At 40.2% G+C, this 15,180-nt stretch overlaps 1 protein-coding gene and 1 long non-coding RNA gene across 2 annotated transcripts in view; one reads left to right on the top strand and one right to left on the bottom strand.

The window, feature by feature from the left end:
• The window catches only part of LOC139435333 (uncharacterized), a 131,049-nt gene that overhangs the window by 89,221 nt on the left and 26,648 nt on the right, over positions 1-15,180 (bottom strand). The gene's annotated exons all lie outside the window — the stretch shown is intronic.
• Positions 8-4,976, top strand: znf1035 (zinc finger protein 1035). The gene has a single exon (XM_034102075.2). The coding sequence runs from the start codon at positions 125-127 to the stop codon at positions 4,331-4,333; it is 4,209 nt and encodes a 1,402-aa protein (XP_033957966.2). The 5' UTR covers positions 8-124; the 3' UTR covers positions 4,334-4,976.

The raw sequence follows: 15,180 nt of genomic DNA, 5'->3' as shown, positions 1-15,180 counted from the left end.
TGATGTGTTTGATGATGCCCATGTACTAAGAAAACATTCTCTTACACATATATCTGTGTCTTCGTCAAAACAGTGTCCATTTTGCAAGCGTGATTCAAAAAATCGCCGCAATTTGCTGCGCCACATGAGCGTACATACTGGAGATAAACCCTTTTCCTGCATTGACTGTGGAAAACAGTTTTATCTAGACACGTACCTCAAACTTCACCGTGAAAAGTGTTCAGCTCATCAAACCAGACCCCTTATCACATTGGAGTCTGACGACAAGAAAAAAGGAACACATCAATGTTCCTATTGTCCTCGGACGTTTACTAAGAAAATACGCCTGCAAAGACATCACGATGGACACAAGACAAACACTCTGCTTTTCTGCTCAGGATGTGAGCAGTTCTTTGGATTAACAAAATTAAAACAACATCAAAACAACTGCATGGAAACTCCAAAGCACAACACTGGCTTATCATCCAAGGATAGCGTCTGCAAAAGCACTTCACAGGCAAGACAGAATGTCAGCAATATGTCTTCAAAATCCAATGCAACTAACAAACTTTTCTTTAAATGCCCTCACTGTACACAGAGGTTCAGGTACAGATCTATACTCATGAGACATCTTGTTAGCCATACTGGTGTACAACCCTACTCATGTATGCACTGTGGACATTGTTATAGAAGTAAGTCAATGTGTTTGAAGCATGAAGCTTTCTGTGATGGTGTTGATGAAGAGGATAAGTCAAAAATCAAAGATGCTGCTGCAACTCAATTGTCAAAGACTCTTACTCCCAGAGAAGCAGCACAACATCCCAAAGCTGAAGGGGAAGCTGAGTTCAAGTGCAAATTCTGCACCAAGTCCTTCATGAAATCACGAAGCCTGAGACGTCATATTTTGACACACAACGAAGTGAAACCTTATCGCTGTAAGGCCTGTGACAGCTGCTTTTCAAGGCATGATCATCTGAAAGTACATGAGATTCGTTGTAGGGGGAAAAAGACGCGATTAGAAATCTGTATTCCCAAAATCAGCTTGGATTACGTTGGCAAGGGATGGCAAAATAACTGTGAAACAGAGCGCAATGCAAAGCTGGAGACATTTGAGTGCAAAGTCTGTTCCAGGAGCTTTCCATCTCAGTCTAAACTTTCCCGACATGTCACTATGTTCCATGCTCCAAAACCATTTAAGTGCACACGCTGTGGCTCATCATTCACTCAAGAAGGATCCCTGAAAAAACATAGGAAGACAAAGAAGTGCAGAAGGCCCTACAATGAACCCTCAGAAACGAATCCACAAACGGAAGATGTCACAAACCCGCTGAAAGGGGTGAGAAATAGAATTATACAGAGAATTCAGCCATATTTCAGCAAAAACTACAGATATGCATGTAGCTATTGCCCCCGTGCTTTTAAAAGCGGCTGGCAATTGGCCGTGCACAACCGTCTGCATACAGGAGAGCGGCCATATGCATGTGAGGATTGTGGTGAACGATTTATAAGGAAAGATTATGTGAGACGTCATTCCGCAAAGTGTTCCCAAAAAAGAGGACATTTATCAACAAGATTATCAAAGTCCACATTATTTAAAAGCCCAACAAAAGGCTTTTCTTGTGCATACTGTAGTTCCCGTTTCTTGCTATTTTCAGAGCTTCAAGAGCATTTTTTAAATGAACACAAGCTGGAAACAAAGGTTCCACCAGTGTCCTCTGCTCCCCTACAACACCATCTGTCAAACATACCCAACATCAAAGAAGAACCTTTGGATGAGAGTTGTGACAAACAGTTTAGTGTTGAGGTCCCCAAGCCATTTACTTGCCCAGTGTGCAATATGTCCTTCACCAATAATGCTGGACTAACTGGTCATCGGCGTGTTCACACAAGGAAAATTCCTTTTAACTGTAAAACATGCAAGAAGGGCTTCTGGAATAAAAGTCTTCTCCGTAATCACAAAAGGAAATGTAGATTTGGAAGCGTTTCAGAGAGAACTAAAACCCAACAATTGGAAGTCCCTTTGAAAGCAGAGATTGATATTGTGCTGAATGACATACTCGATTATGAAGACACCTCCAAGTCAGTGCAGAGCAACTTCTCCTGCAAAGATGAATTTATGGACAAATCACCACAAAGTTCCGAGGAAGATTATGAGCAAAGCAGCTCAAGTAAAACGAAGAAAGCTGTGCAGTACCAATGTTCAGAATGTGATCAGAGCTTCACAGATGGCTTATTGCTCATTAGTCACCTTGAAGACCATGGAAGGCAGGAACAAGCGAAAAAGCGCAATGCATGTATTAAGTGTGGACAGGTGTTTGCTAGTCAAGGAAATCTTATAAGACACATGAGGTTACATGAATCTGATGAAACTTTATCCTGTCCTGTCTGCTCCAAGATGTTTAGCAATGTATCTAAACTTGAAATTCACAGAACATGCCATGACCCTAATAGGCCTTTCATTTGCAAACTGTGCAATCAAAGGTTTTGGACAAGACCATCTTTATGTAGTCATTTCAGAGAAGAGCATCCAGATGATGCATTTACTTGTCGTTTCTGTAACAAGGCCTATACAGTCAAAAAATCACTAGATAGACATTATAGAAAATGGCATATTAAAGAGCAGAGGGATCTTAGGAAAACTATACAGGAAAAGAGCCGTGCTGAAGAACCATCCTGCAGTCAGGTCAGTACAACTGGTGAAAGTGATGAGGATGAAAATAACATTGAGGACAGTGACTCTGATTCTGCACCTTACTTCCCATGCCATGTGTGTGGCAAGACATTCCCAACATCTGAAAGTCTTGAGGATCATCAGCGGTGTCACTTAGGTGAAAAACCACATGAGTGTGCAGAATGTGGTAGATGTTTTTTTCAGGCATCCCAGTTGCAGCAGCATCAACGAATGCACAAGTCTGAATTTCAATGTCAGGCGTGTGGCAGGGGTTTTGTCTCGCTTTTTGCACTGCGTAAACACAAGCATACGCATGGAAAGAGCCGGCCATATCGATGTTCCAAGTGTGACTTCAGTTTCACAGGTCCCTTGCAGTTGGCAGAACACATGTCTACCCACCGTGAAGAGAGCTTCCCATGCGATATATGCAATCTTGTGTTCCTCTCCAAAAGTAGTAGAGTTGAGCATCGGAAAGGCCACTCAAAGTCGGTTGACTGCCACCCATCTTCCACTACAAGGGAAGAACGTGAGACATCTGTTTCACCGTCTGAGATCTCATCAGTATCCACGAAAGAACTTAAGTATCGCTGTGGTGTTTGTGGTGTGCGTTTCAGAGACCCAGAGACTCTATCAGAGCACGGTTGCATGGCAGCCAATGAGCGACAATACTCCTGTTTGGACTGTGATAAACATTTTCTGCATGAATCTCACCTGAAAAAGCACAAGGCCATCCATCAATTACCATCTAATAGCAAATATCAATGCAATCAATGCAACAGTTGCTTTCCCTCTTCTCAGCTTTTTCTAAGCCATCTGAAGAGCCATGACAATGCCGCAGGAATAGAACACAGCAGTGAAGGTAACGATGGAGATCAATCACATGGTTTCATATGTCCAGTTTGCCATCAGTGTTTTGCCAGTGCCACTGACTTGATTTTTCATTTTCCTGCGCATTCTGATGGTTCATTTGAATGCAAAATGACCTTACCCTCTGGAAGTAAGCTTGAAGATCAAGATCACCTTCATGTAGGCAACTCAGCAACTGCAATTGAATGCACAGAGTGTGGCCAGAGCTTTTTGGGAAGAGATGCTTTCCGCCAGCACCATTGTTCCCATCAACAGCCCACAACAATGGAGGCTAAGCGCACAATCCCATCTGCCAAGACATCTCTTCAAACTTATCAAGCAGCAGGAGAGGAGGAGGATGTCGATGTTCTTGGAGAGGACTTGTACAATTGCCCTCTTTGCTCAATGGAGTTCTCCTCAAAGAGTGCCCTTTTGGAGCATCAAAATAAACAGCATGGAACGGACAATCCCTACGTATGCAAGCTTTGTGGAAAAACGTTTGCCAAGAGCCGGTACCTCAGAGAGCATGAGCGAAGACATCGTCAAAAAAACACATCTCTGCAGGCCACTGACAAGTTCATATGTTCCCAATGCAACAACACATTTAATACAGCACAAGATCTATCATTACATATGAGATTACACGCAGAAAAAGAAGTTGGAGAGTTCCGCTGTGACATGTGCTACAAGTCATTCAGCAAGTGGTCTCATCTTAAGCAGCACCAAGAAAGTCACATGGGCCAAGTTGTATATGAATGCACAGAGTGTGACAAAGCTTTTGCTTTTCCTCACCTACTGGAGGAACATCAACAGACACATGTTGGGACCTCTCAGTAATGGTTACTGCATAACATTTACATCTGACTGTGTATCTCCAATTGTTATCACAACTTAAATCTAGATATAGATTTGTATTTTTTCCCTTGTGTTGCATACTTACCAAGAACTTCAATCATGTCACTATGACAGCGCATCTTCTCCTGCATGTCCATTGACAAATGTATCGGGATTTGTATACAGCCAGTTTTGTCAGTTTGTAAATCTATGACGAAGATATGTTAATTATGTAAGCTGTTTTACAACATAAAACAGTGTGTGTTCTGAATCAGACAATGCGTGACCTAAGGAGATCTTAATGAAAACTCTTTGAAAAAGGCTGACACTATTAATTAAACATGATGGTTATGTATGTTTGACATTTATTTTGGGATAATAATTGTCAGTTTTGTTGATAATATGTAAGATATTATTCAAACTGGTCATTTTAATCTAATGTTATTTTATATTACATATACTGTAAGTAATCTTGTGCATTTTAGTGTTTTATCTTGGGTTGCATTTTTTTCAGGTTTCTATTTTTTCCGTGTACATACATTTGAAATGTGCTGTAATTGAAAATGATTTTCACAACCCAATGTTACTTTGTTAAGGCATTTAAGTTACTTCAGTCAGATAAGAGATAAAGTCACTATAAAATAAATTTTTGTGTCACTCTTTTTTTGTATCTGTGTACTTTGTGTCAAGTTAAATACTACTGTCGCAAGCAAAGTAGGGTAAATATTTTGTGTAATATTTTACATCAGCAGGTTCACATATTAGAGCCAAATCAGGTGAATAGTCTGGGTTTGAGAGGAGTTGTGTGGTGCTGACAAAATCAGCTTGCCATGCAAAACATTAAAGGAATAGCTTTGAACAGTTAAATTGTTGATAAAGATCTGGTAGCTTTTACAAGAAGATACAGAAAAAGCGCTTGGTAGATGACAAATTTGGTCTTCATACAAAGGTAGTGTGGCAGATCAGTTGTTGGCACTATTAGAAGTTGATCCTCGTTAGAATCAACCTTTCTTTGTTGAGTTTACAAATATTTCTTCCCAAAGTATCGAGAGATGTAGGTATCTTTCTTTAACCATTTTTACTGTTGTGACTTTAAAGTAGATTTAATTGTAGAAATGCACTGCCATGTTCTCAGATGATCTTTCATTGTAAAATATTCTATAAAATACCTTAATAAAATACACAATCTCACTTTATTTTGAAAATAAGATATGCTATATATTTTTTCTTGCTCATACGCTCATCGGCCACTATATTAGGTATACCTTGCTAACAGGGCTGGACCCCTTTTGCCTTCAGAACTGCCTAATTCTTCGTAGGCCTACGAGGTTTAGGTCCATATTGACATGATAGCATCACTCAGTGGCGGCAGATGTGTCGGCTGTAGCCTACATCCATGATGCATATCTCTCGTTCCACCCAAGCGGCAAACTGTGGGGTAGAGCCGTGAAGCCAATACGGAAGTGTCACACACTGCAGTTCATATATTGGCCGATAGGCGATGGCTGCAGAAAGGAGCAATTTCCATAGACCCCCATGTTAAAATGCCCAACTTTACAGCAGAAAAAAACATGTTTCTCTCCCTGGCTCCATACATTTTATTATCGATATAGTTAGATTCCACCTTCATGATTATGGATCTGAGAGTGAATTGTTTTCTAACGCGACCCTTTTATTTATATTAGGTCTTAAAGTTTTTGCATTAATTAGGGCGTGGTCACATTGAGTGACGGCTCTGTCAAGTGCCTGCCGCTGTTAGCTTCTTGTCTCTCTGCTAGCTGCTCTGTGAAGCTAGCTACAGGGACTCTGCCTGCTCAGCTCATCCAGGAAACACAACTTGTAGCCGGCAGTGGTTGTTTGTTCTTCATGCTTATATATCGGACTATAGAGAACCGCAGTGACGCGTCCTAAAACCCGGATGTAAACTTCTTCCGGTTCCTTCGTCAAAAACGCAATGCAATTTCTCCATAGAATTTTGGAAAATAGCTCGAAATAAGGTCTGTGGTTGACACACATTTAAGAGAAGGATCACGTTTTGTTCAGCCGGATAATCTCCACATGTCTCTCCTACTTTTATAATTTTTGAATCATAAATCTAGTCGCCAAAAGCGAAATGCTAACGTTATGCTATAAACGAACTACAAGCCAGTACAGCAGCGTCGCACGACTTCAACGTCACGCCAACTTAAGATCGTTTCAACTGACTTGCACTGAAACTGCACTTTGAACACTTTAAATATATTAACATTTTAAACTGTATACCCCGTTTATCTAGGCCCTTTTTGTTTTATGTATAGGCTACATGTCACACTGTGGGAAACGATATTTCTGGATGTATAACACATGTAGAATTTGTTTACAATAAAGCTGACTTTGACTTCCGCGTGCTTGCATATTTTAACAAAGCTTTTCATTTTAGCCACACTGAATTTAACTAGATGTCATGGCTGTGTCAATTACCAGTCTGATATCGTTTTACAAAGATGACAAGAAGAATGGAGATAGAGGAGAGAACCACTACAAGTCAGGACACGGGCAGCCTAGATGAAGGTGTGCTTACCGGTGTTGTCAGGGCTAGCATGAGGGACACGGTTTATAGAGTGTCGGTGAGTAGTTATAGCAAGAGTACCGTTAACCTAGAGTTAATTTATTCACATTAATTCCCATCAACAAATCCATTTGATGTGTCACATGAAATCTTTATTAGGCAAGGCAAGTTTATTTATATAGCACTTTTCAACACATGGCAATTCAAAGTGCTTTACAAAAAATGAAAGACATTAAGAAATGGCATTTAAAACCAGTCATTAAAAAGAAAAGCTAATAAAATAAACATTAAAAGAAAAAATACATGGATAAAAGTTACAGTGCAGTTTAAGATGTGAATAGTTCAATTAAAAGCAGCGACAAAAAGAAAAGTCTTCTTGCTGGATTTGAAAGTAGTCAGAGTTGCAGCGGACCTGCAGGTTTCTGGGAGTTTGTTCCAGATATCTGGAGCATAATAACTGAACGCTGCTTCTCCATGTTTAGTTCTGACTCTGGGGACAGAAAGCTGACCAGTCCCTGAAGACCTGAGAGATCTGGATGGTTCATAGTTTAGCAGGAGGTCAGAAATGTATTTTGGGCCTAAACCATTCAGTGCTTTATAAACCAGCAGCAGTATTTAGAAATCTATTCTTTGACACACAGGAAGCCAGTGTGAAGACTTCAGAGCAGGAGTGATGTGATCCACTTTCTTAGTGTCAGTGAGGACTCGAGCAGCGGCGTTCTGAATCAGCTGCAGCTTCCTCATAGATGTTTTAGAGAGACCTGTGAAGACACCATTGCAGTAGTCCAGTCTACTGAAGATAAAGGCATGGACACGTGTCTCCAGATCCTGCTGTGACATTAGTCTTTTAATCCTAGATATGTTCTTTAGGTGATAGTAGGCTGATTTAGTAACTGTTTTAATGTGACTGTTGAAACTCAGGTCAGAGTCCATGACTACACCTAGATTTCTGGCTTTATCTGTTGGTTTGAACATTGCAGACTGAAGCTCAGTGCTGACTTTTAAACGTTCTGCCTTGGCTCCAAAAACCATTACCTCAGTTTTATCTTTGTTTAATTGGAGAAAGTTCTGACACATCCAGTCATTGATTTGTTCAATGCACTTACTCAGTGTTTGAAATGGAGCATAGTCTCCTGGTGAAATGGTTAGGTAAATGTGTGTGTCATCTGCATAGCTATGGTAACTTATTTTGTTGTTCTTCATTATCTGAGCCGGTGGGTAGCATGTAGACGTTAAAGAGAAGAGGCCCCAAGATTACACATTTTACACACCAGAAAACACAGAAATATCCATGAAATAAACACACAGTAGGCTATAAACAATTAAAGGGATAATTGGGAAGGCTTTACAAATGTAAATATATTTTAAATAATAAAACAATCCCACCACCACAGGTATCTACAGGAGAAGAGGGAGTTCTCTCCACAGAATGTGAATGCCCACGTGGAGAATGGAAATGCAGTCATGCGGCTGCATTAGCCATCTTTGCCATCCACACTTTCAGCTGCACTGACACCCCCCGTCAGTGGAAGAAGGCAAAGGCAGCTAAACGTACGCATTCAGTGGAGGAGCTATTTCCTCCAACCAATAACTCACTCAACCCGCTGACAAGAGAGCCCACCTCCGAAGATCGTGACTGGCTGAGGGACAGACTCGGGGGCAGGTTCTCAGGAATGTCTTGGCTTCTCTCCCCCGAGCCAGAAGAGGAACACTACAGCTTGGAAACACTTACTGTTCCTAAAATTCTCAAATCTGTTGGGCATCAGGGACGTGAGGCAACTGTGGCAAGCATGGCATTGTCTGAGGAGCAACAGAGGGCAATTCAGGTGGCTACACTGGTCAGCGAACCAACCCAAACTGGCATTTGTTCAGGAAAGGAAGGTTGACTGGCAGCAGCGTTGGAGCTGTCCTGAGGTCAAAGCGTGTGACTGCTGCCCTTAGTGGCAGGGTGCTAGGGCAACAACAGACCCTTGGTGGTGTTTTGTCTGTACAGTGGGGGACTATGAATGAATGTGAGGGCGTCAGGGCATTCACCACTGCAACCCAGATGCAGGTCCATGAGTCAGTGTGTTGGGGGCATCTCCAGATGGTCTGGTAGGGTCTCCCGCTGTGCTGGAGGTAAAGTGTCCCTACGGAGCCAGGGAAATGACAATTAGTGAAGCATTGCAAGTCAAGGGCTTCTGTGTCAGTAAGGAAGAGAAACATTCAGCCTGCGTGAGGAGCATCCTTACTGGCACCAAGTGCAAGGTCAGCTTCACCTCACTGCAAGAAAGAAGAAGAAATTGTGAATCGTTTTTAATTACATTTACTCGCTTTGCAATGTTGTGGTTGTTAGAGTGTTACCCCCTAAACGCACCAGGAGCGTCTGCGCCGCGTTACGTTGCGGCTGCGCCACGCTGCGACCTCCTCCTGCGACCTAACACACCAGGCGCGTTTCAAAACGTTGCGGAAGCGGAGCGTCGTGTGTGCAGCCTCGCAGTTCTTAATTAACTTTAAAACATTAATATGTAGTTGTTACCTTCCACTCCACAAACTGCAGCGACTAAAAACCAGGCCTTGTCCTTTCTGATGTTGTCCTTGTAAAAAGCATCGGTTACATCGTATACAATGGTGTGTTTCTCCACTTCCATTATGAACACCTCGTCGTCCATTGTGCGTATCGTAGTGGAGGTGTTGTGATGAAGGAGGGGGGTCTGCTAAATTAGTATATACGCGGGATGGGCCTGGCCCGGATGCTCACCTTTCCACTTCCTGCGAGGGGGGGGCTGCCTGTCCGACCTTACGGCTGCGCCGCGGCAAAAATAGTATTCATCCTAATTTTAGAGAAGCGCTGCGCCGAGCCGCTTCTGGGACGCGTCTGAGACGTAACGCGGCGCGTGTGGTGGAATAGCACCCATTGACTAGAGTGGCCGCGATCCCTACGACCGCCGCGGCGCAGCCGTAACGCGGCGCAGCCGTAACGCGGCGCAGCGCAGACGCTCCTGGTGCGTTTAGGGGGTTAGGCTTCCTGTCAGCTCGTCTGTTGGGAAGATATAAAATATTAGTTTCATGGAAGTCACATCGTCACAAATAAGAGCATTAAGACATACAGTACATAGGCTAAAACATAACATCTAAAGATATAACCTTGCACTTTGTCTCGTGAAGATTTTCACTATTTTGACATTTTTATAGATCAAAATTGAACTAAAGAAATAAAGGTAGATTAATCCATATTGAAAATAGGTGTCAGCTGCTACACTAATTATAATAGTTATATTTCTTAATTAATTAAGATATTACTGTATTGATCCCAATTGGGGAAATGTTTGTGTTGCAGCAGCATAACAAGAAAAACAAAATATAAGTTATTATATATACAAAAGTATGTTAGGGATGGAATATTAAATTGAATATAAATGTAAAATGTAATGTGATGTTACGTCCAAGAGAAGCTATGGAGCAGAGAGTTCTCTGCCAGCCAGAGGTTCTTTGTTATTAGTTCAATATGTCAAACTGATTTCCCTGACTACAATCTTTAGTCACATGGTGAAACGTTATGCTGCTTGTACTAATTAGACTTATCATATAAGCCACACAGGTTTTAATAGGATGTATTCATTATCTTTACTTATTTTGCGGTCTTTTCAGCAGTGCCATCTCTAAAACGGCGATACACTACCCATCATTTACATTTCACCGTGACATGGACAACAATGTAACGTCAGCTTACCTCATAGCACGAATCCAGACTCTCCTTTGGAAAACATTGGCCGGGAAACGATAGAACGAGCACGTTTCATGCGAAGACCTGTGGCTGCAACCCGGAGCAAAGCAACAAACCATTGCGTAGCTAACTAGTAGCGCTAGCTTTAGCTAACGTTAGCCAATGAAACGAACTGCCGAGTAAAATTGGAAAACACTGACAATTAATTGTTCTATAATTTATAAAACTACGGTGTTAAAAATGACCATTTCAAAAATAGAGATTCTAATGGTGAGATATAGATATACAGATACTAAAGAGACTACAGATAGGCTACTAAAGATAGGCAGGTACTTGCTTTCAAGCAGAACACAGGGGAAAACAAATTTAGCGGGAGTGTTTACGTGTGTAGGCGTAATGACGTACAACGGACTCGACCATTTCTGTAGTCCTATTCAGCCACTCGGTAACAACCATCGTTTTTCAGACACGTAAACTCTTCACAAATCACCAGTGGGGTCACTGCTGATGTATCTACTGTCGTAGAACAAAACGTGATTTATCTCTTAAATTTGTGTCAACCACAGACCTTATTTCGAGCTATTTTCCAAAACCCTATGGAGAAAATACATTGCTTTTTTGACGAAGGAACCGGAAGTGCTAAAAATGCTAACTTACTTCCGGGTTTTAGGACGCGTCACTGCGGTTCTCTATTGTGACTCACTCTGCGGTTAAAACAGACGGTGCATGAATGCGGTAAGTGAAATTCGAGTGCTTTATTTATGTGTTAATGATTTTAATCAGCTACGTAATGAATGGTAAGGCTTGGGTTAGCATGTAAGCTAGTGGTAGCTACATCGGTGCTAACGATTGTAATCGTACCCTCCAAGTTAAAATCATAGACTGTATATATAAAGGTTAAAACGAAATAGACAAGTGTTAAGTGGGATAATACTGTTGAACAAACGGCTTCTGTTTGAGGTTGATAAAATAAGGTTACATCCTTGTAATTTAGAGATATTTTATTATGTAGGAGGAACTGTATGCATCTAAGGTTAATTTAAATTGGCTATGCTCAAGTATGTAGATAGCTAATGTCGAAGTAGTTATGTGAAATCAACCTCACAATAAGATGTGTGTATATTACAATTATTAATGTCATATTTCAAGATGATTACTTAGATATTACAATATGGTTGGTTGAGCTGGAGTTCATTATCGAGCTTACACGATAACGTCACAGTCATCTGAAGAACGAACCCAAACCTTATTGTTTTTATTAATTGCATTACCAAATGGGTATCAAATAAACAGTAAGCATTGGTAACACAACTTCCAAAGTTACAGTAAAATAAAAAGGACTCGGACAATACACAATCCAACAGAAGAGAATCAGTTATATTGTTTGTACACATGGTACTTTACATATATATATATATATATATATATATATATCTGTTTGTTTAAGGTGTCCAGGTGATGCAGACAGGCTGGACCAGAGAGGGAGAGACAGAACTGGACTCCTCACAGCAGTGAACTTCAGCTCAGGTACAAAGACTCTATTTTTCATACTGTACAAAGAATCAAGAAAGATATTGGTTTAAATGAATGAAGTATTGACTTGAATACACTGATATACATTCCAATAAACAATACTAAATACTAGATCACCTACACATCAGTTAAGTTGAGGGGTTTTTCCATGCAAAAAGTTACATTTAGATATTTAGCAATATGACTTTGTCAGCTTTCTAATGTAATGTACTGAAGGCAAAGATTTATCTCTCAATATTGTCTGTAAAAAAACGTGGTAAAAGTGATTCTTTCAGTGAGACAACAGAGCAAGCTTCTACAGTTGCACTACGTTTTGATAACAGTTAAATATTATTTTGATAATAACATATTTTTCAATGTTGATGAACTTCATACTGTTCATTCATAATCTGATTGTCTTTGTAGCTCATTGTTTAAATAAAAAAAAAAACATTACAATTACAAAATAATTATATCTACAGCCCCTAAACACACAAACACACCGCTTTCATAAATAACACACTTGTTCTGCAATAATATGTTTTATGTTTCCTGTCATTTTTGTTAGGAAAGGACATGCCTGAAAGACACAACATGTTCTCCTTCTCTGAGGGTCCAGAAGAACATCCAAGAGGAACATTAAAAGCTGATGTTATGAGATTTTAAGACCAGTACAGGACATTCACTATAAACAACTTTTATTGTAAAAACAGTCAGCTGATCGAATGCAGCTATTTCCACATCTACACTCCATCAGCTGATTATTTCTATTTGCCTCACTTTATGAGCTTCACATCACTTGTGCCTTGTACCGCAGAGTTTGCAACGTCACAAATAAATGGGGCCAATCTTCAGTCAGATGTGAATGTGTAATCTAACATGTTCAGTAAGAATAATGGACGAAAGGAATGCAAATACAAATACAATTTATTGAAATGTGAACCAAAAGTTAATCAAATGTTTTAAATAAAAAGCACATATGGACAGAAGGTGTAAACCTATTAAATGTATAAGTAAACACATTTAGTCAAATAAAGTGACAGACTAGGCCTGTGCAGTTGGTATCAGCTCCTCCATCAGCCCTGGTCCTCCTCGCTGAGGAAAGACCCTCAGTCCTCTCCACACCAACAGACAGGACGTCCATCACACGGAGGTTTCTCCCTGAAGTCTCTGCAGCCCTCTGGACACCACGCTGTCTCAATCCGTCCACACTGAATATGAGAGGGGGGAAATGAAAATAATAAATGCTTTAGACAATAAGAAACATAAAGTTGACTGTTGAGTTGCTCAGTTTTTTTAGATTGTCAATACTATTACTGTATAACTAATATCTCAGGTTAAGAGGCACATTCAAATAAAGATTGGTCTTTAAATACATTTTGTCTTTTGAATTGTTTGTCTAAAGTCAAGGATCTAGAACTGGTACTTATTTTTAATGATACAGTCTGGTTATTATGCTGTTGGAGGAGGCATCACAGGTAAGAGCACTAACTAGCTACCATCACATGTACCTTAGCTTGACTTAAATGTATTAAACGTATGGTTAAGTGATATCAAAATATAAATAACTAATGTCATGCAAACATATTAATATTTGCTTGATTCCAGAGTTGAATTTAGCACAATTGCATACAAACGTTAAGGGGTTTTAAGATTCTGAACTATTATGCTAAAAACTCAATAACTTAGATTATTATTTATAGTTTTGCTGAATAGTTTCATGGCCGCTTACCTTAGAAAGGTAAAATGCGACGGCAGTGTGCAGATGGGGAGCATGTTAGCTTAGCTTGGTAGCTTCAGCTAGCTCTGGAACTTCCATCTGGGTGGCAGCAGGTCCCGCCTCGGCTCCGCCTCTTTGCCCTTATTTGGAGCAGACTGGAGAAGGCGGGAGTTGAACTCTGACGTCACTGTTGAGCCGTTAGTGGCCGACTCCGCCTACTAAGGGCTTCACGGCAACTCTGCAGAATCCTATGGGTGACGTCACGGACCCTACGTCCATTTATATATACAGTCTATGGTTCCACCTAGTGTTGTCACGATACCAACATTTTGGTTTCGATACCGATACCAAGTCAAGAATTGCGATTCCGATTCTTTTTCGATACTTTTCTTAAAAAAAGGGAAACAGTCTTAAATATAATCAGGGATGCAAACTCATCGGGTATGAAAAAGGTGACAAGGATCCGAGCCCCCCGACCCCACGGAATATCGGCTTTAAAATTAGGAATAACAGATGATTTTAGCAGTCAGAACAACTAAAGCAGCAGTGTTACTAAGAACAGAAACGCCAAAGAGTCACATCTAATATAAATATATATAAAAGCATTTATTTTAATTGTGTAGCAGTGAGTTTAACATTTTGGCAGCACTGTTGAGCATTTTGAAAATGTATTTTCATGCCTCTGTGCAAGGCTTAGTCTTTCTATCTTTATAGCCACTGGTGTAAAGTAACTAAGTTCATAAACTCAAGTACTACTTGGGTACAATTTTGAGATACTTGTACTTTATTTAAGTATTTCAATGTTTCTTTTGCTACTTTGTACTTCTAATCCACTACAGTTCAGAGGTAAATGGTATACTTTTCCTTCCCTACATGTATTAATCCCTTTAGTTACTTCACGGATGTGGATGAATGATGTGAAATATAATCAAGTGTTAAATCAAACTTTAGTTCCACCTGGAGTAAATCCACAAGCTACCCTGCAGTATACAAAGTCATTCAAACTAGCTGAACCTTTACCAGCTTTGAGAACACTTTCATGATCAATCATTATAAAACATATCATATATATTATTCTGAAATGGACCAATCTGCACAATGACTACTTTTACTGTCGCTACTTTAATACTTTTACTTGAGGAACATTTTGAATGCAGTACTTTTACTGTAACAGAGTATTCCTACACACTGGTGCTTCTAGTACAAGACCTGAGTACTTCTACTTTTACTGTCGCTACTTTAACTATATTTTGATGATAATACTTTTGTACTTTTATTTGAGGAACATTTTGTTTGCAGGATTGTTCCTACATTCTGGTAATTCTACTTTAACTCAAGTACAAGACCTGGGTACTTATACTTTT

This window comes from Pseudochaenichthys georgianus, chromosome 16 (assembly GCF_902827115.2).
Source record: "Pseudochaenichthys georgianus chromosome 16, fPseGeo1.2, whole genome shotgun sequence".
NCBI classification, from domain to species: domain Eukaryota; kingdom Metazoa; phylum Chordata; class Actinopteri; order Perciformes; family Channichthyidae; genus Pseudochaenichthys; species Pseudochaenichthys georgianus.
Note: the sequence above shows the minus strand (reverse complement) of the source record. Positions and strands in the feature narration are given on the sequence as shown.